The sequence below is a fragment of the Mytilus galloprovincialis genome, chromosome 10 (assembly GCF_965363235.1).
Source record: "Mytilus galloprovincialis chromosome 10, xbMytGall1.hap1.1, whole genome shotgun sequence".
Taxonomy (NCBI): domain Eukaryota; kingdom Metazoa; phylum Mollusca; class Bivalvia; order Mytilida; family Mytilidae; genus Mytilus; species Mytilus galloprovincialis.
Window position 1 is genome coordinate 19,762,518 of NC_134847.1, and position 27,088 is coordinate 19,789,605.

The 27,088-nt window shown below is 31.5% G+C and overlaps 1 protein-coding gene across 2 annotated transcripts; it reads left to right on the plus strand.

The window, feature by feature from the left end:
* The first annotated feature begins 2,726 nt into the window (after positions 1–2,726).
* LOC143049999 (WD repeat and coiled-coil-containing protein-like) lies at positions 2,727–27,088 on the plus strand. 2 transcript variants are annotated; one of them, XM_076223787.1, is made up of 15 exons: positions 2,727–2,874; positions 8,163–8,280; positions 9,907–10,070; positions 11,827–11,941; positions 13,183–13,255; positions 16,952–17,019; positions 18,339–18,451; positions 19,434–19,654; positions 20,951–21,058; positions 21,704–21,878; positions 22,359–22,984; positions 23,818–23,864; positions 25,005–25,057; positions 25,682–25,813; positions 26,208–27,088. In XM_076223787.1, exons 1-15 carry the CDS (start codon positions 2,820–2,822, stop codon positions 26,324–26,326), a joined length of 2,187 nt encoding a protein of 728 aa, XP_076079902.1. In that variant the 5' UTR covers positions 2,727–2,819; the 3' UTR covers positions 26,327–27,088. The 2 variants fall into 2 exon arrangements, with proteins under 2 accessions (XP_076079902.1, XP_076079903.1); XM_076223788.1 differs by lacking the exons at positions 2,727–2,874; positions 8,163–8,280; positions 9,907–10,070 and adding an exon at positions 10,149–10,260.

Here is a 27,088-nt window from a genome sequence, read left to right on the forward strand (position 1 = left end):
AATTCCTGTCAGATATTCTCATGAATATCCTCTTTAAATTGGATAAAAATTTTATTAAGTCTGATTCAGATTTTTCGTAGGCATGACATTTCAACTGAGGCACTATATATATATATAGCTACATAAGCGTCAAAAGGCGTCATTTTGGAGTGAAGGCAAAAAAGAAGCCCGAAAAGGCATTTTTATAGTTTCTAGACAATAACTTGTGTTTAAGTGTATGAATCTCTCTGAAATTATACCACAAGTTTCCATACCACAAAGGGGTGGTTAGGAATGGCATTGGGGGTTATGGCTCAAACTGTTTAGGAATTAGGGACAAAAAAAGGAGGAAAAACAAGGATTTCTTGGTTAATTGACAATTAAGACAATTTTAAAGTAGTGTAAGGGAGGTAATCCAAAAGTAATCCAAACATAAAGTAACCATGTAACCTCAAGTTTCCAAAATATTTTTAGAAACACCAAATAAAAAAAGAATATTGCTTTGTTACACCCAAGATATAATATGTTATGACTTAGAATGTTTTTACTGCAATGAATTGCAGGATTAATTTCCTACAACTGTCAAATTCAAGGGAATATTTTTTCAACCCTTTTTCATGTGCAACTGGATGTGACGTGCTATATATAATTTGGTGGTATTACTCTTAAAATGTCAAATAATAGCTATCAAAAGGAAGTGCAAGTACAACCAAAGAAACTTTACAGAATAACAAAGAAAAAAGAAAGAAACATTTAAAAGTTTTGTTTCAAACTTTAAATTAGAAAAATGCATGTACAGCCTAAAATATGCAAGATAAAAAAGAGATATGAAAGTCAATTCTTCAACCAGTTAGTTTCAGTAATAATATTGCTGTAAAACACTGGCTATAAAATACAACATTTGGTAGAAATTCGGTATTTGGAATCATATACTTCCACAATTAATCTCTGTAATACAAAGAATGTATAATCAATTGTTTTGTATAACATCTACAAGTCACATTACCTTAAATATATGGGAAAGCGCTAGTAAAAGGAATGAATTGAAACCCAGTGGCGGATCCAGAACTTTTCCTAAGGGGGGCCCGCTGACTGACCTAAGAGGGGGCCCGCTCCAGTCATGCTTCAATGATTCCCTATATAATCAACCAAATTTTTCCCACGAAAGGGGGGGGAGCAGGCCCCCCCCCCCCCCTGGATCCGCCTATGAAACCGTTACTATGTTTTATTAATATTCGTATATCCACATTCCACACCAAATAGAAAACAGTCCATACAAGGCCACAAATGGGTCTTCAACACAGCAACAAAAATCCGCAGCTGGCCACTAATTAGTATAGCACAGATGGGTTTAGCAACACCCTTTAAAAGTCTTGTTTCAAACTTTAAATTAGCAAATGGGAGATCAGCCTAAAAATATAGGAAGAAATAAGTAGTTATTTTTGTAAACTTAGAAATTTCAGAAACAAAATAGATAATATATTCAATTTCTATGATATGATTAACTCCCTTTAGTAATTATAATGTAGGACAGAAAATCACAGGACAAAAAGTCACAGACAAAAAGTCACGGACAAAAAGTCACAGGACAAAAAGTCACAATTCATTTTTTCTGATTATTTTCTTCGAATAAAAAATGATTATTTTTACAAAAACATTTTTGTATTTTTCTTGATGTATTGTATATTAACTAACTTTGTAAGCAAAATTTATCAAAAAAATATCAAAGATGATCAAATAATTGTTAAAAAAACAAAATGTCAAAGTAGATTGGCACTCAAATGGCTTCATGGTGCCAAGAAATATGTCCTTTGCATGATTAAAATAAAATAAATCTTCATTTTTCAAGTAAATTGATAAATTCCATTAACTTTGATATGAATATATGTATTAAAAAGTAAATATTTCAAGATATTTCTCTTATATATTCAAACACTTGTCAAAAAATTATTTGTGACTTTTTGTCCTGTGACTTTTTGTCCTACCAAATTTGTGACTTTATGTCCTGTGACTTTTTGTCCTGTGACTTTCTGTCCGTTTACCGAAAAAATATTGTTCAAAGCTGCAGTTATTCGGGTTTAAATAGATGTATAAAAACGGCGAATATGTGTCCCCCATTGACAAAACATCAGGTGATTTCAAACACTCTTTAATCTAACTTTTCAGATGATTATTTTCAAACAAACATGTTTTCAAGCTTACGAATATTTTGCATTTGAAGTTATCTTCATATAGAAATATCAGTATACTTCAAAAACATATAGACCTGAACATAAACTGTGGAAAACATGGAAAGATATGGCGAAAATGAGCACCCCACTCTACACCTTTAACATTATAATAAAAATCATAAACATTTATGAATTACTTTAATATATATCTTTATTTCTATTCCTTATAAATATATTTTTTTATTGGGGCCGGATCGACTTTACATTTGGGCCGGATCGACGTGGGGCCCAGTGGCGGATCCAGAAATTTTCATAAGTGGGGGCCCACTGACTGACCTTAGAGGGGGCCCGCTCCAGTCACGCTTCAGTGATTCCCTATTATAAGCAACCAAATTTTTTCCCAAAAAAGGGGGGCCCGGGCCCCCTGGGCCCCACCCCTAAATCCGCCTCTGGGGCCGGATCGACGTGGGACGGATCGACCTGGGCCGGATCGACGTGGGGCCGGATCGACGCGAAAGCATTTAAATTTTCCACCAAAATCAACTCAAAACTCTTCATTGTTGGAGGTGCTAACAGTCTATTTATCCAAAACACATTTTTGTAACTTGCTGTAGCGAGTGTTGTAGTAGAGTCACAAGAGAAATATAGTAGATTTTTTGGTTAATAACAATGGAATTAGGAAGGGTCAGTGTGAGAGGACAAAATGTCAACTTATTATATGAAGGTGAGATGTTGTCATGTAATATGATTTTCTTAATTTGGCTCTAAAACAGCACTGTTGGACAGGGAAGTGAAACACGTTTCTATAGACTATGAAGTAATCAGTATACTGCATGCTAAGTAATGAGAATTTCTTGTTTTTTGACAAAAAACATTGACACACTGTAAGACATTTTCTGTGGTAGAGCAGCTGAGGCATTGAGTACCCCTCACTGACACTTGTCTTAAAAGATAGCTATCAGTTAGTCCGAGATTACTCTGACGTCCAACGGCTGTTTTGCCAGACAAGCTGGGGCCGTGGCATCTATTTTGGGTGGGCAAATATCCACTTTTTGATATGGGATCCCACGGCCCCAGCTTGTCTGGCAAAACAGCCGTTGGACGTCAGAGTAATCTCGGACTAGCTATCAGTATCATTCTTGATGAGATATATAGATTTGAAAAATACCTGAGGCCATGGAAGTATTATATGAACATGAACTATTAATTAGCACTTATTTATATCCCGTGTAGCTCTGTAGAAAAGATATGGAAACTGTCTAATTAATACTTACTTATACGATACTTAATGATGTTTTCCGGTTCAGGATCCTCACGGTTCCTCTTACCAGACTGATTATTGTCTCCATTATTTCTGATGCTGCTTACGGTTAATTCAGCTTGATAATCAGAATGATAGATTTCTTTGTATTCCCAGTATTTATCTAGTCTATTTTTGAATGAGTTTATAGATGGCGCTTTAGTTACTTTATCCGGTAATTTGTTCCATAATTTGGCTATTCTTACAGAAAAACTGTTTTTCCTCAGACTTGTTTTGAATCGTTGGTAAATGATTTTATTACTATTTACTCTTGTGCTATGCCTATTTTCAGTGCTTGAAATTAATTTATGGAGTGAACTCGTTTCTGGATCGTAATTACCATTTAGTATCTTGTATGTCTCAATCATGTCCCCTCGGACCCTTCGATCTATATAACAGTACGGTGTCGTTAATTTCGTTTGTGACTATCTGCGATGCTGTGGTCATAAATTGACCAGAGATACTTCTTATTAATCATATGGTTTTTATCGAGACAGCTTGACATTATTAACTATCGAAAAACTTTAAAAACACCTTTACTAATTTCAATCGAGTCGGTAGACCTTTATTTGTAAACAATGTATTTAAACAGATCGACTGCTGCACAAAAAGTGAAAATCGGCCCAGAATTAATTATTATACAACGATTTGAAATAGTGAATTACTGTGATTGACATTATTTTATTAGTTTGTCGGTTAAGTTTAAATTGTGATTAAGGTGTGTTCCATTTACTGCCAGTTAACAATAAGTAAATTTGAAAAATATTAAAGCTGTGAAGTTTCGAGTAATATGTCGTCGCTGGGCTTCTAAAATGTCGTACATGTATATGACTTTTTTGGCTCAAAATACTTTTTGACATCAATGGTCTGGGCGGGAATTCGAAGAAATCTTTGGTATAACAAAATAGCATGCAGTTAGACCAATCAAAATGTGTGAAATAAGACATATTACAAAATTGCCAATGTCAGTTGTTTGTAAAGTTTGCTTCCAAAATGTGGTATGAAAACTTGAAAATCGTTGTAGAATGGCTTTGGGAAAAAAATAATTGTACATTTCTTTATTTCTGTGAAAATAATTTAAGTTCTTGGATAATCCAGAAATGTCAACGATTTTATTTCACTGCTATTTACAAAAATGTTCAAGTTCACATACGACATTTTGGAAGCATGCATTTTGCCAAAATTTTCAAAGCCTGTTTGTGAGAAATTTTTTTCTTGAAAAATTTGTAATTTACAACATTTTAAAAGCCCAGCGACAATATATATGGTTTAGTTACTGGCTAAACCTGGAAAGTAGAAATTTCTAGTTTAAAATACAGAAATGAATAGAGCAAGTAACTGCAATCAACAAAATACAGCAGAAAGTAGAAAAAAACAGAGATCTAAATACGTTATGTAGCTATATATATATATATATAACTCGTCTAAACATCAACCCAACAATGTTAGATCTGTAAATTTGCTTTCTCAAATTTTTGGTTCTTCCCTCGCCGGGATTCGAACCCATACTCTGAGATATCATGACACCAAATCGCCTGCACTGCAGCCGTCCCGCTAGACCACACGACCACCTGGTCTCTCAAAAAAAGAGCTTTGCTGGCCGTGTGTTACCTTTCCTCGTCAGTTTTAATCTAGCTGCGTACTACAGTACATGATATATAAGGCATGGAGATGTTATTGTTACAGATCAGCTAAATTATCTATAGTAAAGGATCCTACAAATTAATGTAATATACAGTCACAGAAAATAATTATATTTATAAGTACGTCTGAGTCAGTGACAACTCTACAACAGATGTGTCCATCGGATTGCCATCAATGATAGTGATACATGGCTGTGTACATAATGTATATACAACTCGTCTAAACATCAACCCAACAATGTTAGATCTGTAAATTTGCTTTTGCAAATTTTTTGTTCTTCCCTTGCCGGGATTCGAACCCATGCTACTGAGATATCGTGACACCAAATCGCCTGCACTGCAGCCGTCCCGCTAGACCACACGACCACCTGAGCTCTCAAAAAAAGAGCTTTCGCTGGCCGTGTGTTACCTTTCCTCGTCAGTTTTAATCTACATAATATATATGGTTTAGCTACTGGCTAAACCTGGAAAGTAGAAATTTCCAGTTTAAAATACAGAAATGAATGGAGCAAGTACCTGCAATCAACAAAATACAGCAGAAAGAAGAAAAAATTATACAAGCTGATGTGTAAATAACGTGCCATGATTCATGCTAACTAACATGTCATCAAATTGCCCGCAGCATTGCAGATGAAACTTTGAAGTCAGGTCGTAGCAGTTCCTGTCAATATAATACTTCCTTGCTGAGGCTGATACACCTTATCGCTATTCCTGGTTGACCTGAGAATCGGTCCACATTGATCTAAAAAAAATTTATTGACTTCGATACAACAATCACTTTTCCATTGTGGTGTCAGACATTTTGTATTATCAGTCGTCCCAAGTAAGCGCTGTCTATATCACCCTTATCAGCTCTAAATAAAATTGCGTATATCACAGCTTTGTGAAGTCAAATACATTGACACAGCCTTAATAACTTTGACCCAGACATATCAGCGACATCATAATGTTTGAACTGGCATTGATAAGTTTGACTCAAACTCAGTCATCCTCCAGTAGCTGGTAAAACTAAGAAAACACTTCAAAAATAACAAAGACAGCTCAATAAATTGATTATCAGCTAGGTTATCTGCATATCGATATTGTAAAATATCAGCTGCTTAATTAAAAAGACACAATATGAAGACTTTTTGATCTTCTTCGCTGCGCTCACTCGACAAAAAGTGTGTTTACTATAAAACGAAAAGCTTCATATTGTGACTTGCAGCTGATATTTTACAATATCGACATGCAGACAACCTGAGAATCCGTACTTATGAAGTCAAAATTTTACGGAAACCTGTTTGATGTCCAGTAATGGCGAACAAATAGCAACAAGGTGTATTAGTTTTAATGGCACATGTAAGTAAGTCTTGTGTGGACAAAATGCACTTCTGGTGTATTAAAAATTTTAAACTTGTTGCCTTTTGTTAGCTATTATTCGTGTGTTTCTTTGTCAATTGTGTTCTCCTATTTATTTATATTGTAGTCCTGTAATGTTGTGTTGTCATTTTAATGTTATATTTCACATGGCCATAAAAGAGGGAGGTTTGGCATGCCACAAAACCAGGTTCAACCCACCATTTTTGCCTTTAAAAATGTCCTGTACCAAGTCAGGAATATGGCCATTGTTATATTTTAGTTTGTTTCTGTGTGTGTTACATTTTAAAGTTGTGTTTCCGTTGTGTCCTTTGTTTTCTCTTATATTTGAGTGTGAATTCACATTACTATAAGATGTGTCATGGTACTTATCTATCCCAAATTCATGTATTTGGTTTTGATGTTATAGTTGTTATTCTCATAGGATTTTGTCTAATGCTTAGTCCGTTTCTTTGTTTGTGTGTGTTACATTTTAATGTTGTGTCGTTGTTCTCCTCTTATATTTAATTTAATTTCCCTCAGTTTTAGTTTGTTACCCCAATTTTGTTTTTTGTCCATGGATTTATGAGTTTTGAACAGCGGTATACTACTGTTGCCTTTATGTATCTATGATTTGATTGATTGATTGTTGGTTGCTTTACGCCGCATTAGCACAATCTATGATTTGAAGATATCTGCTATAGTTACAACAAAAATATACTTACAATTATCATGTCAGATAACCTTCATAGCAACCCTATGATCATGATGATCAGTTGAAAGCTTCAGGAACCAAGTCACTTGGCTGTTCTAGCCCTATTGTTTTTTGCATAAATCTTAATTGTATGTTATTTCAAATCACAAATTTGTTATTTTCATTTTCAATGTATAAGTTTGTGATTAGGTCTAGTTTGCGGTGAACCACAAGTCTAAGTTAAAGATATTTGGTATGCAGTTGTATTAGTATTGGCACATCTCATTACCATGGAGATTATTTAACCTTGACCCCTCAGTTATGGTCTATTGACTTTGAAATTTTTGCTTAGTTTTCATGGACAAATGTATTACTTTGTGATTAGGTCAGTTAATGGGGAACTAGTGGTAAATTAATGATAATCAGTATGCAGTTGTATAAGTGTTGGCATATATCTCGTTTCCATGGACAGTATTTGGCCCGCCTCCTCAGTCATGGTCTATTGGCTTTGAAACTTTTGCTTATGTCAGTTCATGGTGCACTAGTGGTAAATTAATGATAATTGGTATGCAGTTGTATAAGCATTGGCATATATCTCATTTCCATGAAGAGTATTTGGCCCCGCCTCCTCAGTCATGGTCTATTGGCTTTAAAGCCTTTGAAGCTTTTGCTACAGTTTTCATGTATTAGTTTGTGATTAGGTTGGTTTATGGGGAACCACTAGTGGTAGGTCTATGATGTGTGGTATGCAGCTGTACATGTATTAACATTGGTACATCTCATTACCATGGAGATTATTTGACCCTGCCCCCTCAGTTATGGTTTATTGTCTTTGAGATTTTGCTTAGTTGAACATATATCCATTATATCTCTCAATGCTTTTTAGCTCACCCTGCCAATGAGACAACATCTCTTGTGGACAGTTGTCTCATTGGCAATAATACCACATCTTTTATACATAGACCAAGGTGAGCGACACAGGCTCTTTAGAGCCTCTAGTTAATTTTATCTGTCTTCTACCTGTTGGGTCTTTTTAGCTATTCATCGACAGCATGGTTTAGTGTGGTCTATTGGGAAAACCATTCAACTGGAAAACATCAGTTTACTTGATGGTCAAGTAGAAAACAATTCACCACTGAAGCTTGGAGAGTTCCAGTAAGTACTAGGGAATGTCAAATAATCTGCTTAAAATTCTGTAGTCATTTGAACAATTTTAACAATTTTAAAAAGGATTTTTGAAAACTTGATTTAACTTTGAATTGAACAGTAAAATATATAGGATGTAAATGAGATAAAATCAATTTTGAAATTTAATTCCAGTTTTTTTGATTTATCATGGTTATTGAAAATTTGTGAAGAATTATGAATATGAAAAATTAAATGTAGACTTTCAATTCAATGTCTTTCAAAACTGGTCTATCTTGGAATGAATAACATAAACCTAGCTATTGTCTACAACAAATTCAGTTTTATTCCGAAAAATTATCCAGGCTATTAATTTACATATCAAAATACAAAGTTTATATCTTTTCAATCAGTCTATGAATTTAAACGAAAAAAGAGTACTTTATTAAAGATGATGAAGTAGTAAAACATATATGTGTAAATAGTTTATTACTGAATCATATTGGACTTTTGTTTTCTGAGGTGAAACTATTTCCTGATCATCTGACAAAGTGTTACATCCTGACAAATAGCACGATTAGCTCGGTCATTCTTCACATGTCAAAATATAATTCATAAACTCAATCACAAGTTAAAAAAACTTTACCTGGCAGTGTTGCAAATATTGAATTCATTTATTATTAAAAAGATTTTAATTTAACTCTGCCTATATTAATAGAATGCAAATGTGATTGATCATCAGAGGAATATCAATGTATACATACGGTCAATGTTTATTAATTGAGCAGACAAAATCCCTATATGCATAAATTTGTCAAATACCAAAAGCTTTTCTTCATCTCAAAATTCATATCTTCAACAATTAGAAAATCTCCCAACCCACAGAAACTAGACTTGTTTGAGCACAATTCTTAGCTAGATGTCTATCGCACAGCTGTACATATGATAAGGTTTAAACCTTTTTGTCTAGCCTGTCATGGAAGATTGTTCAATATTTGTCAGGTTGTCAGCAGTGGTATGCTTCGTAACCAGTGTCAAAATTTAGGTTCAGTCTATGGTAAAAGTTGAAAGTTTAAAAAAAAAAAAGCCAAAGCTTCATCATAAAATTCCATGAAGGTTTGACAAAATTATTGATGCCTACAAAATTTTAACCAAGTTAATAAAAGATCAATAAAAGATGAAGCAAATTAAAAAAAAATGTTGCATTTCAAGATCTAGATATATCAACTAAAGAAGAAAAAAATAATTTTTTAAACAAAAAAATCTATTTTACTTATAAACACTTATTTAGGCAGTCTATATAACATGTTTAAATTGACAGCAGCAATTTCATGGAACCCTTTACATCTTTTTTTTCACTCGAGAGTTGACAAGTCAAACAAATCAATAGAAAATTAATACATACTTTAGATTTCTCGTTATTAAATAGATTAGACCATTAGTTTTCTCGTTTAAATGGTTTTACACTAGTAATTTTTTGGGCCATTTATAGCTCTCTGTGTTGAAGGCTGAACCTTGACCTATAATGGTTTACTTTTATAAATTGTGACTTAGATGGAGAGTTGTCTCATTGGCACTCATACCACATCTTCCTATATCTGTTAGAGTATAAATTCAAAACCAGTTATACATATATAATTATTTTATTTTGTATAGACATGATGTCCTGTCAGTACACTGGAGCAGTAATATTGGACCTAGTACCTGTTATTTATCTGTAGTTCACAGTCAGCATGTATCATTATGGAAAGTGGATGGAGTGGTACCTAAACTTAACTTCAAACAAGTTAGAAAGCTCAATGTACAACCAATTCCACAAGGTTAGTTAGAAAGCTCAATGTACAATCAGTTCCACAAGGTTAGTTAGAAAGCTCAATGTACAACCATTTCCACAGTGTTAGTTAAAAAGCTCAATGTACAACCAATTCCACAAGGTTAGTAAGAAAGCTCAATGTACAACCAAATCCACAAGGTTAGTTAGAAAGCTCAATGTACAACCAATTCCACAAGGTTAGTAAGAAAGCTCAATGTACAACCAAATCCACAAGGTTAGTTAGAAAGCTCAATGCACAATCAGTTCCACAAGGTTAGTTAGAAGGCTTAATCAATGTACAACCAATTCCACAAGGTTAGTTAGAAAGCTCAATGTACAACCCATTCAACAAGGTTAGTGAAGGAAGGAAATATGAAAAAAGACAATTTAAAGGAAACCAAATCTTGTAATTTTATTTAAAATGAAAGAAATAGGTAAACTAAATATATGATGATTTTATTGTGTAGACTTGGTAGATAATTGCCAATCTTCCTAAGCATCAGGTAGGGGTGAAAATAAGACAAATAAAAACCCACTCAGCTTTACATTAGTTTAAGTTCAGATTAAATTAAGGGGAGATAACTCAATAATATGCTATCATTCTAACCAAAATTTATCTAGATAATTCTTGCCAAGGAGACAACTATTCAACAAAGTTCAAATGAAGTGGATGTCAGCAATTTTAGGCAACCATATGGCATTCTACAATGAGAAATACATTAAATCGTTCAATTGAGAAAAGTTAACAGCCTAATTTATAACAAAACAATTTACAAAACAAATATGACACATGAACCAATGTCAACCACTGACTGAACTATAGGCTCCTGACTTGGGGAAAGGAACATAAAGAATATTGCAGTGTTAAACATGTTTGTGAGTGCTGAACCGTCCCCTAATCATGGACTGGTATAACAGTGCAACAACAAAAAAAACACTATAAAAATCAGTTGAAAAAGGCTTAACTCATCAGATACAAACAAATAAAAATATGTCTAACAAAAAAACAGAGTGGATGCAGAAGAGAACTTATACAACCCCCCAAGAAACATCTAAGAGTACACCCAGTTACTGACAGCTAATTCAAAGCCAATAACAACTAAAGAAAAAAATCATGTATCTTAAACTAAAATATCAATCAGTATACATTCAATGGATTTAGTGTAAAGACGTCATTGCCATTCAGAGAAAAACATGACCTTGAAAGACTGGCACTTAAGTTGTGTACTGGTTGTAACATCTAAATGCATACTGGTAATGGTAGTACACTTTTAAATCTCTTTTAAAAGTATTGATGGAAGTATTGCTATAGATTGTGATACAAATATTTTATTGAACTGGTAGGTAAAGTTATTTGAGGTACACAGTTTGAAATTTAATACTTAATTGACTTTTTTTAACAGTTTATTGTGCACTAAGATCTCAAACCCACATGATATATTTATTTGGGAGCCAATGTGAGGATAACGCTTAAATAGTCACAACAAATTTTAGAAGAAATGTCTACTGTAAATTCTGAAATTATTGCGAAAAAATGCAACAGGGTTATAATCACAATAATTTAAACTGATGAATTTTTTTTATATCAATTAATAGGAATTTTCTGAAAATCGCAAAAAATGAAATTTTAGTGTAAAATAATAAAATGGCAATAATAAATGCACACAATAATTTCTGAATTAACAGTATATGTATGTGGAATTTAAATAAAGAAGATTTTAAGTTATAAGTAATAAACAAAACTAGTTTATTTTATTTTTTAGGTTGTTTATGGAATCCAGATAGAGATATTTTATGTGTTTTAGCTAAACAACAATGTAGTTTCTTCTTTCACCATACAGATGATAAAGGAACTTTTGCCTTCTCTCCTCTGGAAGAGTAAGATTTATATTACATACAAAAGTCTACCATACGTTAGTATATGATATGTTTAAAATGAATTAACCTTTCTATAAAAAATTCTCAGATCAATAAAAATGTAGTATACACGAGGAATCCTTGAGATGGATATTCATTTGAAGAAAAAAAAAACAACAACAAAACACAAAAATACAATGGTTTTAAAAGACGTAATATCTGAAACAAAATTTTGAAAATATGTTTTATCTTGTTCTCCTTTATACTGGCAATCATCCTTACATTTTTGGAGGTTCAAAAATTTAAGACATCACTAACTTCATGGAATGGTAGTCAACATTAAACCTTTTCACCGACAGTAGCAATTGCAGGCAAGAGAAAGGAATATGTGGAATAAATTTTTGAAAGCTACATTACAACACTTTATATTAAAACATTCTCTTAAACGGTTGCATTTTAGAAACCAATTTTTCCTGTATTATGTATATAAATTTGACGATAACTGTCCTTTTTCAAAATTATATTACAAATCTTACCAGCAAACATGCATCAATATACAAAACAATTTATATTTTCAAATCTGGAAACAAAATACAGTTAAAAATAGTTCCAAATATCGTTTATCAATAAAGGTTTTGAACTATTCCCTACTGTCTTTTGTTTTCAGATTTGAAAATATAAATGACTGATAATTTTTCAATATTTTTTTAATTTTTTTTTTGAAATGATAGAAATCTTTTAAATATTTTCTGACATTCTAGATTTTTCAAAGATGGCAAATCTTTATCAAAGAACATTCTCATAACACAATATGACATTTGACATGTAATATAAAAAAAAGAAGATGTTGTATTATACACCACTTTTCATTTGGAGATGTTTGACTTCCATTCCTAGGTTGAAGTTCAAGTTGATTCATTGGCAACAATCTTCTGCAATCAAAGGAGGTTCCAACTATACGTCCCCATTCAAATGCATTGATCGGCCAAAAAAAAAAAGGGGGTTCCAACCCCCGGAACCCCCCCTGGATCCGCCAATGATACAATACTGTATTTTGAGTGGCCTAATTGGAATTTGACAGTTGCAAATATCCATTGTGTTGGCTTAGCTCAGCTTTGCTATCAAAACTACAATAGCAACAGTCAAATCAAGAATTAATGATGATAGCTATTTTAAGAATACAGTATTGTTATTTCTTTTTTAAACCATTTGGATTTTATTAACTGCAGACCCGCATAATATACTTGTACTTTCTGTTTCAGTGAGAAGATAAGATGTGGTACCTGGACAGATGATGGAAATAAATTAGTTTTGTGTATTGGTGCATGTTTGCTGGTAAGATTTTATTCATTGATCTGTGATAAAATTTTGAAAAATATTTCCAGGTATGACAAAGTAAGAACTCTTTGGGGATGTCAAGTTGATGGTTGATTGATTACTGTAACATTTAGGTGCAAATATAGCATGCTATGCAGGTGATGAAATGCAATTATTCCTAAAAACTTTCATAATAAGCTTGTACACATTTTTTAGGTAAAGATTGCATGAAATGCAATCAAAACAGACTTGATATCAAAATTTTCCAAGTCAGATCACTACCTTATTGATACACAAAATATAGTGCATTGATCATAACATTCTGTACAATTACATATTACCCATGATTATTTCCAGAAATTTATGGATGTAATATATGCTTAGATATTCAAGGTACAAAATGATGTTACACTTGTCAAGAAAATTACATAACTTTTGCAAGGTGCAGGAATCTAATATCTGTTTTTAAAACTTTTAATGATGTCATTGTTAAAGTATCTGGCCCAAGACCACAATTAATGACCCCGCTTTTCGTTGTCCACGAATATAGTTCCTTTTAATTAGAGTGTATTTTTCCTTATTTTTTTTCTTTCCCTTCCTCACTCATTTCTTGGATTTTTTTGGGTGGAAATAAAAGAAGAGAGGTGAAATAAATTTTTGGATGTTGTATTTAAACTGATTTTGATATGGAATGAGTGATTAGGCCAAGTGTAAAAAGGTCATATTTACAGTTTCCGGAACATCTCTTGACTTGTCAATAGGGGTATGGATGTGTATTGGCTAAATTTGTAAAAGTGATTGTTTCAATCTTTCTGAATTTTGAATATAGATTTGGACTAGGGCTATACATTACACACACAAAAAATTTGACAAAAGTGCATGGTGCAATTTTTTTAATGATACAAAACGTTATAAAGAACTGATAGAGGAATTAATTGTGGTCTGTGGCCTAAGAGGTGCATTTCAGCAAATTTTGAATTTTTACTTTAACATCTTCTCTGAATGATCTATTGGTATTAATTTGTCAAACTACATGAGAAGAAATGATTTTCACTTTCATTTGATAGAAATTTTGTGAAAAAGTCACTTTTCAGGTTAAATGACTAAAATGTAGCTTTTTAACTTTTTTCAATATTTTTGCAAAAACAGCATGCTTAATTTCTCTCTGACAGGTTTTTTTCTGATATCTATTTGTGTTTGTGGTATTTATTCTAGTTGTTTTACTCATTTGTGAACTCTGAACACAAAAAAAAGTAGATAAAAACATAAAAAGAGTGCAAAATGTGCTGTTTTAATAGTCTAAGTCTAACGGTCAGTATACGTAGCAGGTGAAATGTGAAGTTCTATGCACTTAAAAGTTGTATTCCTAAACAGATTGCACTGAATCTATATCAAAAACACTTATTACTGGTTGTTTAACCATTTCTGTTTCACAGACTACCTTTATTTTCTTCTGTTGGATAGCTAGTGGTTAAAATATTGGCCTTTTGAGGCTGAAATTTCATTCAGGTTTTAAACAGTAAAGTTGATAAACTTTGCATCAGACCATACTGTCTACATATATAGTTGAAAGTGATAGTCTTGTTACATTCAGGCTCCATGTTTTGTCATATCTCAGCACTAATTTAAGCAAAAAGAAGCATATCTCCATCTCCCATATCATTTATATGCTTTTTAATATGCAAATGTGGGGAACGGCCTAAATTGACAACCTGTTTTTTTAAGCTTGACATTGCTAAAGACCATTTTATCCACATGTGTTATGCTATTTGAAACTTATATTACCATTAAAAGTACATTTATAACATGCTAAAGTTATTTTGATGACTTAACAACTTCAGAAAATTGTGGTTAGTGAAAAATATTACATTTGATATAAGGCCTCACTTTATTTGAAAACCTCTATTTTTTGGCACAGGCTCATATAAAATTAACTTCTGGCCATTTTTCATAAGTCTGATTACATGAAGTATGCTATCTGTTGCTTTAAATAGATGTTAACTTATACATAGAGACATTAAAAAGTTTTAGTTTTGGTATCTTTTGGTTTTTAGAAGCTCAAATTTGATAGTTGAAATTGTTCTAATTCAACGCCACAATTCTACACCCAAAGTTCAGATATAAAAAATGCCACATTTTTTTTATTTGTTATCATATGGCTTTGAAACTTTGTAAACTGTTTTATAATATACTAAGCTTAAATCATGCCAAGTTTTATTAGAATTGGTCAAGTTTTAGGCCCCTAATAGGCCCAAAACCACAATTAATGACCCCGCTTTTCGTTGTCCACGAATATAGTTCCTTTTAATTAGAGTGTATTTTTCCTTATTTTTTTTTCTTTCCCTTCCTCACTCATTTCTTAGATTTTTTTGGGTGGAAATGAAAAAAGAGAGGTGAAATAAATTTTTGGATGTTGTATTTAAACTGATTTTGATATGGAATGAGTGATTAGGCCAAGTGCAAAAAGGTCATATTTACAGTTTTCGGAACATCTCTTGACTTGTCAATAGGGGTATGGATGTGTATTGGCTAAATTTGTAAAAGTGATTGTTTCAATCTTTCTGAATTTTGGATATATATTTGGACTAAGGCTATACATTACACACACAAAAAATTTGACAAAAGTGCATGGTGCAATTTTTTTAATGATACAAAACGTTATAAAGAACTGATAGAGGAATTAATTGTGGTCTGTGGCCATCTTTAAAAATTGATTGTAGTTATCTTTCTTTGTTTAGACTGTTAAATCAAATACTGGTACAACCAATGCTTTATAAAATGCAATATTTAATTTTGCTTCCCCCCCCTTCCTAATAAATTGAAGCAATCTTTACCGTTCAGTGCTTACAAGCACTTTGATTTTAACGATACCAGCTCCTTTAACTCATCTAAATCCTATTCCATTTATTCAGAAACTTATGATATGAGTTGTGTCAGATAGAAATCGACCATATGTAAGTGCAAGTATACATGTACATGCATATATGATTTTAATCCATTTTGGAACTATCAATTACAAAAACGATGTTTTTTTATCTGTTTTAAAGTTCCGTATCAACTCAATATTCAAACATTTACAATGTAATTTAATATTTTCAATCAGAAGTATTGGTATTCATTTGCATAAGGTTGATTTCTATCAGAGTCAGCCATATGTTTTCATTTTATGGAATAATGATGACAAAACTCGGAATGAAATGGCATGTGTTAATCTCGCATTCAGTTTTGTTTTGAACAAGAATAGAATTTTAAATTTACAGTATGCTTAAAATTGTGTACAGTCTGATATATATCAGAATATGTTAAAAATGTCAGCTATTTCAGAATATGAATAATGTTTTAATACTTGTGAAGTATAGATGTCAGATAGATATACATTTTTGTTAATCTATTAATATATTAAACTCTTATTCATGACTTCTTTGCTTTCTATGTTAAATTCTGGACTGGATCTCAGAAGTTCAAAAGTATATAAAAAGTGCTTTTACCCTGAAAAACTGGGAAATATTCTTGTCTATTTAAATTTGAATTGTTACAGCTATGTAGAGGAACTATTTGTACATTGCATTTTTAAAATCATTCCTATATTTCATTTGCTCAACTTTGTACCTTATACTTGGTAAAAGGTAGATTAAAGCCAAGCAACTACCTGTTTTTAAAGAAGAGGTTTTAAAAGTTTGATTTTGAAATGTTTAATTAATATTACTTTTACAGTTGTATTCCTGGCCAGATATAGATGACACTATAAGTGATTATAAGTCAGCAGTATGGAGAATTCCTAAGTAAGTTTCTTTGTTCACAATTGTTTTCTTATCTACAAGTTGTATGTTCATCTAATTATAAACTTGCATGTTGGTACACCATAACAAAATGGTTAATATTCAAGTGAAAGAAGGCAAATGTAAAAAAAAAACACATATGATCTACTGCTTTGGGTTAGGGTTTAAATCAAAATTATTATATTGGAATTTATACTGCACTCATTCTATTTGAGCAGTCAAAATGCCTTGACTGTATATTTCTATGTCATATACAGTCACTGACCTGATATCACTTTTACCTCATGAATATTTAAATAGAAATTGTTGAAATTATATTTAATTATTCATACGACCTCTTCAACCTGTTCTTGTTTCCAATGTAAACAACGATGCTTTTAACGAATCAAACTTGTTTCTTTTACAATTTTTGGGAAAACATATTTCACTTATTAATATTTTTTGTTTGCAACCTATAAATCATTATGTTTTATGTTTATTGTTGATAGATTAGTCTGTAAACAAACGAATTCTTTCACCATTGATTGCGGTTTTCAACAGGTAATGATGTACATTTCATCATGTTGTATATTTCTCTGCCTGTATGATATGAGGCCTTTTTTAAAGGGGGATTTTTCCCAAAATTTAAATCAAATAAATAACATTAACACACTAAACAACAATTGAAAATGTTTTTTTTAATTGCAGTATAAAGACAATAATAGTACATTGACTTGACATATCTACGATATAAGGATTCGGATTTCCCCGTTTCTAAGCCTCACTTATATCCTTGATATGTCAAGTCAATGCACTATTATTGTCTATATATTTAATGTAGATTCATCAGAATTGGCATGTACAATAGGTACAGTTTGAGGAATAAGCAGAAAGAGATGTTTATAACAGTGCACCATGATGTATGATTTTAAAAGTACATATTGATATTTAAAGAAAAATAAACTTTTAGAAAGTTTAAAAAGCAGTATGCCACACCAAGAATCAAGATTTTGCAAGAAATGTTTGTGCATCATGACAATATTAAAAACACAACAAAATTTTAAGAACACTGCACCCCTAGTGTGACAATACACATCTATGTTTAAAAGACATCACTCATTATTATAGAGAAAATCTGGCTAAGATAAAAAGAGCTTGTACTGTTGGTCCATGGAACTGCTAAGATAATTCCTTATTGGATTTATTGCCCTTTTATGGTGATTTTTATGAATCTTTTTTTCTACATTACATTTAAAACCATTATGGATAGAAGGAGGCTATCTAAGTAAAATATGCACACCCTTATTTAACTAACCTTTTGTTTGTATTCTGTTTCTTTTTAGTTTAGATGGATGTGTGACCTCCATTGTGTCTTTATCAGATAGTATAGTATTATGTGCTGCTGAATTGCCTCTGGAAAGTCTTTGTAAGGTCAAGGACACTTTTGTGGTTCCAGGTAAATTTTTGTGTTATGAGCTTCCTGATAGAGTTCTTTGGCTTTAGGACTGCACTAATAGTTTTAGGGGAGATAATAACAAGCATATTATTTTGGCCATATTTTCCAGACGTATGACGTAGAAGATAATTTATCTTAAAATAATAAAATGTTTTAACAGAAAACTTAACATCATGATTTGACACAATCATTCTGAAGTCTCCCTGTTTTTTTTAACTTTTTAAAATTTGAGATGGAACTACTTTTTATGCCCCATTTATGGGCATTATGTTTTCTGGTCTGTCCGTCCGTTCGTCCGTCCGTCCGTCTGTTCGTTCGTTCGTCCGTTCGTCCGTCTGTCCCGCTTCAGGTTAAAGTTTTTGGTCGAGGTAGTTTTTGATGAAGTTGAAGTCTAATCAACTTGAAACTTAGTATATATGTTCTGTATGATATGATCTTTCTAATTTTAATTCCAAATTAGAGATTTAACCCCATGTTCACGGTCCACTGAACATAGAAAATGATAGTGCGGATGGGGCATCCGTGTACTGGGGACACATTCTTGTTTGACTATGCTAAGCTCACAGCAATGCTTTAACGGTTTCAAAGACTCAGGCCATGAAATTTGCTATCTCATAAAAAAAATAATTGGAGAAATATCTTATTATCATTCAAATGAATGCTTTGTGTTCATTATAATATTGTAGAATAAACTTAAGTAAAATTAAATATTTTTAACATCCAGCCGGTTTGTGTTATTGATTGCAGCCATCTTGTTTACATTGGAAACAAAAAGTAAATATGTAAATGTCGTATATTCAAAAAAGAAATAACTACAAGAGCCATTGATTTTTAACACTGTCTTTGGATTTGTTATTTCTGATGTTAACATCCTCTTGTATTGAAGTGTGAATACTTTTATATATTCAGAAATTTAAATCAAAATATAAAGTTATTCATTTTAATTAAGGTATTAATTATTGACATAATGAAATACTTTCAGATTTAAATGAAAACACAAACAGTTTACAAGAGGATATAATCTCACCGAAGAAATCTGTATCTGCAACAGAAGCATTGTTCAGTTTATCCAGAAATCCACATTTTGACATTGAATCTACAACTCAGCTGGTGACAGTTAGTCTAGAAGATGAAAAAGATCCTTGTAGCATTTCTATGACAGGGATCAAAGGAATACTTACACCAGAACTCTTAGTTTATATCGTAAGTGTAAAGTTTTGTGTAAAGATCCTTGTAGCATTTCTATGACAGGGATCAAAGGAATACTTACACCAGAACTCTTAGTTTATATCGTAAGTGTAAAGTTTTGTGTAAAGATCCTTGTAGCATTTCTATGACAGGGATCAAAGGAATACTTACACCAGAACTCTTAGTTTATATCGTAAGAGTAAAGTTTTGTGTAAAGATCCTTGTAGCATTTCTATGACAGGGATCAAAGGAATACTTACACCAGAACTCTTAGATATAGGAAGATGTGGTGTGAGTGCCAATGAGACAACTCTCCATACAAATAACAATTTAAAAAGTAAACCATTATAGGTTAAAGTACGGCCTTCAACACGGAGCCTTGGCTCACACCGAACAACAAGCTATAAAGGGCCCCAAAATTACTAGTGTAAAACCATTCAAACGGGAAAACCAACGGTCTAATCTATATAAAAATCTTAGTTTATATCGTAAGTGTAAAGTTTTGTGTAAATATGAATATAAAGATACTTTGATATTGATATATGTCAATGAGACAAACCCTAACTACACAAAAAAAAAACAAAAAAACAACAGCTTAAGTTTTACAACAAAAGAACAACATAAAAAAGTAAAAAACATCAATCAGTGCCTATTACAAATTATTTTAGTTTATTTGTGTGACTGTGTGTTCAATGGAAATTATTCGTAACCAAAATAAGAAACTAGTTAATAACTTTAAGTCAGGACATTGGTTTTTGTGAAATGGCTTTTTGTTCTTGATGCCATATTAATTTAAAAATTGACTAGTACAACAATTTATAAGAAAACGAAGCCAATGTTGACAATGCCTTTTCAAGGGGTACCAATCTGCTCTATCACCCTCTCAGCTATGTGTTATTTAATTTATTATACTGAATGTCCTATCATTATTGTCCTTTACAGATTAATTTTATTTTAAAGTATTATCTATGACATCACATACATATCAACGTGGGTGTGAGAAAAAACAACAAAAATGTTTTATTTTTTTATTTTGACGGTCAAATAATAAAATATGAGCCAAAATGTAGAAATTAAGTATTGTATTTATAACTTTATGTAAATTCAATTCATTGTCCTTTAAATTATTGATTTTTGATTGGTCTGGATAAGAGGGTAACATTAAAAAAAATTGTCACCTACTCAGCCATGTGATAGAATAAATTAACATCCTCGTATCAGCCAATCAAAATATGGCAATTTAATACACATTGTCATCAGTCATCCATATATATATTTTTGTATTTGAAAAATATTATTTTTCTTTTTCAGCCAAACATAAAATCAGTTGTTGTTGGCAGTAATACACAGAATCTATTGCAAGTTTTTACATTTCAAAATGGCAGCATAACATCAGCCTTAACAAAAACAGCAGAAGTCGTAAGTTTTATACGATTTTGAAAATATCCAACTTGTCAAAATATGTGTCTCATAACTGAGGGTAGTAATGGGGATATCTTCATGACAAAAACCGTAAAAAATTGTGTCAAATGACTTTAATGGTAATTTTTGGTGCATGATGATAAACTGAACACTTTCTTTAAAACAATAATAAAATTGTCAGATTTTGACTAATCACGTTTAGTTCAATCCAAAAATAACAGTAACAATAATTATTTGAGACCTCTGACAAATCACAAACCCTTTAATATTTACCTGAATTTGTGTATATATATTGAGTTACTTAGTTATTGTCTTTATTTGTTTTTGTTGTTGTTATATGTCAAAAACTGTATAGTTTATATGGCAATAAAACTTTGAATTGAATTGAATTGAATTGAATAATGATATTTTGAGAATGACAGTAGAATTTTAACCAATGTGATGCCAATGGTAGCCAAAAACGATAGTTGGATGCCTGACATTAAAAGGTATTCTTACCCTAACACTTATACTCACAATCCTTTTCTCACATACAAATAGATGTCATTAAATAAATTAATGTCTTTAACACCAGGATTATTTTCTGATTATGTTCATTTTAAAACAAGTTGTTGTATCTCAATATTATTTCAATACATGTAGAAACTTGACAAACAAGAAAGACCAAAAGGAATCTCTCAGATGTTACCTCCCCTTACAAACCAGACTGGTATCCTGTTAGCAGTAGGAAGAAGAGCCAGTTCAGATTCAGCCTTTCTAACATCCAGTTCAGGGTCAGCTATGGAAATAAAATTGAAATTCTTTCCTTTTACAATTGGTATGTTACATATATATATATATCAAAATAATACGATGTGATGAGTGCCAATATTAGACAACTCTCCATTAAAGTCACCATGTATAAAACGTTATAGGTTAATGTAAAGCCTTCAACACAGAGCCTTTTCTCACACCTAACAGCAGGCTATAAAGGGCATGAAAATGACTAGTGTTAAACATTTCAAACAGAAAAAAAATAATGTTAAATCTATATAAAAAACAAGAAATTGTAACGTGACGGTTGACAGCTTTTTGTCTTTAAAGGTAAGTTGTGACAAGTATATATTGTTATTATGGTTTTATGAGATATAATGACGCTTGCGGTCAAATAGTTTCACCCAGGTCCAATAGTTGGAACTTTTTGACCAGTCCAGTAGTTCAAAGCTTGTTATTTGCAAAATAGTGAAAATATTGTGTACTTATTTTATATAGAAAATGATAACTGAGGTATAATAAATGATTTTGTTTCCTTTTACAGATAAAAATGTACTAAAGAACCTCAAAGAAGAGCAGGGATCGTTGGAATTTAAAGAGTCAGAGAGTTCAATATCTGTAATAGAACATGCTGAAAAGGTTTCAGATACAGTTGACATACCAGAAAATATCAAAGAAGCAGTTGCTCATGGAAACCAAACTGAAAAACATTCTGAAAATGATTCCTCTGATAATTATGATCGTGATCTTCTCATAAGGAAACAAGAAACAGTCACTGAACTCAAAGATTTCTCTAAAACGGATTCCACTGATTCATCTCCAAGAGATATTATATTAGGAAGTCAATCTAAGGGAGGTAAATCATTAGTTGAAGACTTGACTGGTTCAGGGAATTCTGGGAGTGAACTTGAAACTGAGACAACAGAATTTTCTGCTAAAACTCCGTATTTTCAGAATAACATAGATACATCCTTTCATGACTCTATAACGGATCAGTTAATAAAACCAGTAAATGATCAACATGATGTTGAAGAGAAACCAGTCCATAGGCCAAAGGTTATAACCTGTCTTGATGATTCTGCCATATCTATGGCAACCTCTAGTACATCGTTTGGAACAAATGTAGATTCAACAAAAGAAGAAAGGATGCAACTTGAGATTGATAAACTTGTAAGTGCAGTAAATGAATTAAAATCTCTTTTCTTGGAATTATTCCCAGAGTTATTATGAGGTGACACATCCTGGTATTCAAGCGATTCCTGTCGGCTTAAAAACTCTTATTACACAATTTCATAATGCAAGTTCATGCATCGCTTCACTTTCTCAGGGTATTGATCAGTGTACATGACCAATAGCTTGTAACATTCTATTTTAAACTATCAGGTGTAATATACATCTTTGTTTTGTGTGTCCAATAATGATATACTAGTCATTATTAAACCTATACGCTTGTTTATAAATAACTGTTAATAATGATATTATGAAAATCTAAATAATTCCAAAAAAATATTTGATATAAAAATCAAAATCTATTTACATATTTCCAAGGGTAATTGGGGAAAATATAAGTATATACTTGTTGTCAATAATTATGGACATTATGAAACATACTAATATTGATTTAACAAAAACGTACACACTTGTCAATCATTGGTTTATACGCCTAGATAGAAAGTTACCAAACTATAGTTGCAATTTTTTCTGAGGTCTGTCTCCTTTCAAGAAAGGGAAGTTGACATTGATTCTGTTCCCTTTTTTTTTTAACCATCGTTGGTCCAGTAAATGAATAAAAAATCTCTCTTCTTGAAAAGTATGATATTTTCAAGTGGCATAATTTATGAAATGTCTCCATTTTAGCTTAAAGAATTTTTTTAAATTCAATTATTCTTTTTTTTATTTTAATTGTATATGTACAGTGTATCTTTAATATGCAAAGCTTCATGAAATTGATAATCAATTTTAGCAAAAAACAATACATTGCATTTGCTTCAATTTTGTTTCAGAACCACAGAATAGAAGAATTGAAGATGAAAGTATCACATCTTACTGAGTGAGTATTATAAATAAGATTAATCTTCATGATAGGATAATTTTTTGATAATCTCCAGGCATTATTTGCTATTTTGTAATAACCCTCCTAAACTGTAGACAAGTAAGTGTTTTCAGAATAATTTTGGTTTTACACTTGGACAGTTTTGGAATAAATGATACTTAATGAAAGGTCGCAAGATATCTTATGGTGTAACACCACTCATTCGGGCCCGGCCAGAAAGCACATACCAGAAAGTAGTACATATTTAACGCAAAATAGTTCCTACGCATGAGTGTAACTTTCAAAATATGTAGGATATTTAGGTATTTTTGGCATCAAATGAAAGCTAAAGGACTGGTGATCATTGTAGAACACTTTTGGACTTTTAATTTTAAATATTAAAAAAACTGCACCAAATTTTAAAAAGAGGGTACATTTAGTCTGTTTGTCAGATCTGAAGTACCTGTTTTGGTACATCCGAAGTCCCGGGAACCAGTTCTTTCTTATATGCCATGTAAGGTATGTTGATTTTTTCAGTAGAAGACACCATAAAGTGTTGCTTTGAAATGCAATGATTGCCACTTTATTTGAACTTAAAATGAAAGAGGTGTGCCTGGTTGAAATGGAGGAATTTAACATAGAAAGTAATGGGACCATGAATTAGTGGTGTACTTCCTTAATAGGTGGTACCTAACACTGCAGGGAGATAAGTCTGTAAAAATCAGCTAAATGTTTTAATCACATTGCATTGCTAAGGAAACATTAAGCTTCTGAATGATCAAAATTAGTATTTGTCAAATTGCTATGAAACCAAAGAAATTTTTCTGATAAAGAGGTTGGTTCAAATTTTTTGAAATTTTATATACAATGTATATGTTTGTCAAAGGGTCAAAGTAAACATTTTGTCAAAATTTCATGAAAATTAAACGTGCCAAATTAATTTTAGTCAAGGTGTTGAGTACTACCTTAAGATGACTGTGGTCTTTAAAATGTTCAAGACAGTTTAAAGATAATAATGATTGTTGTTTAAGTCGATTTAGATAAGTGGGATCCTTTAGATCCTGTAACATAATATTGTATGACTTAGATTTATTGTAAGTATGTTTTTGTAATATGATCTTGAATTTCTGGAAATGATATATTTTTTTTAATTTTCAGGCTTATCAAAGAATCTACTATAATTACAAAATACCAGTCACAGAGTCAACCAGGTAATTTGATATCAGTTGTTTTAGTTTAACTATTTCTTGTCTGCTGCAGTAGAATCCTATAATTCTAAGAACTTAAAATTGCTTATGTGTGCTTAAAAAAGAAAATGTGGTTTGATTGCCAATGAGACAACTCTCCACAAGAGACCAAATGATACAAAAATTAACAACTATAGGTCACTGAACCGCCTTCTACAATGAGAAAAGCCCATATCGCATAGTCAGCTATTAAAGGCCCCAAAATGACAATGTAAAACAAATCAAACGAGAAAACAAATGGCCTAATTTATGTACAAAAAATGAACTGAAAACAAATATGTAAAACATAAACAAACAACAACCGTTTAATTACACTCTTCTATGTGCATGTTTAATGTATAACAGTTATTCATTTCACAACAGAGTCATTTCTGTAAAAATACTTTTGCTTTAAAATCTACAAAGAAAGGAAAAAAAAGCTGGATGGTATTTAGTAAAAAGATTGTAAAGACACCTATCTTTTGTTAAAGACTTCTTGTTGACTTCATGTTGACTTCATGATGTCTAGGTTTTTGTGTAATGTTAAACCACTGCTGTTATTCAAATGTACTTTTATTTAATCAAAATGTGTTTCTTAATTATTTTCAGAAGTAATACAAATACATTGTAAATGTCCTGGTATGGAAACAAAGAAAAAATCTTTCCTGTTAGATAATGGAAGATTACAATATGAAATTGTGAAAACAGCATTCCAGCTTACAACATTAGAGATATTTATTGGTAAGTTCTGATTCATCACAACTTGTAACATTTTGTTCTGCAAATTATATCAGGCTAAGATTTCAAATTAATTTTGAAAAATTGAGATTACAAATAGTATGAAAAAAATCTTTAGAATGCAAATGAAAAGCTTAATACAATATTTAGTAAAATATTTAACCTTATTACAGTGAAATTGTCCAAACCAAACTCCTTTAGAATTAAGTGTTTGTTTAGTTTAGGAAGATTACATAATTTCAATAATTTTACTCTTAATTTATAAACAGGTAACAGTTTCTCTCTTGAATTGAACTGCAATGACTTATATAAAAAGGAACATTAAAAAAAACAGGCATAGCCATCTACTTAATTTATCATCATAAAATTTTTCATTATTTGTCTTATTTGTTTACAGATGATGATCCCTGTGTTGTAAGTGCCAACATTGATGGTTACATTCCAATAAGATTCACTCCCTCATCCACTCTAGTCATCACAGGAAACACAGACAGGGGAGACAATACAGCAAAGTGAACAATGAGGGATCTTTGATAATCAAAATTGATGGGTTATTTCCCTTTGCTGAAATCCAATGTGTGGTTGAAACTATACATGAAAATGTGTTACAGTTATATATATTGATTGGAGTAACTCTACTTAATATTTATCTACACCATTTTGAAGCAGCTATCAGAAGTTTTAATAGTTTTTGTAACAATTTGAATAATTTTGACTTGTAAGAGGAAAATTGTTTGAATATGCCATTCAAAAAATATCATTGCTGTTTAGATCTGATTATATATTATAACATATATTTTTATATTGTACATACCAAATGTGTTCTACATGTAACTTATGCAATATTTTTATATGTTATTGTTTGATGTTTTGTTTATGTTTAAATTTATGTGATTGGTGCTATGTTACCATATATAGCTCTGTATACATTGAATGCACCTGTTTATACTAAGTTTCAGGCCCTGTTTTACATTATGGAACCCATTAGTGACATAACTATTTGGATAAGGTTCTTGTAAGGATATAGTTAAGCTAAAAGTAAGAATATTAAATACAGTTTTGTGCACTTAAGACACAGTATGTAACATATAGTCTTTTGTCTTTTGACTGATATGCATTGCAGTTGAAGGTTTTATGTTTTTGAATATATGTGTTTGTTTTGCGGTCTGTACACAAGCATTATTTGAAATAGTTGTCATTGTTTCAAAATATTTTCCATATTGTTTGACATCTTGTTAATATCATTGATTTATGTGTAAAAAATTAGCAAGTTCCCTA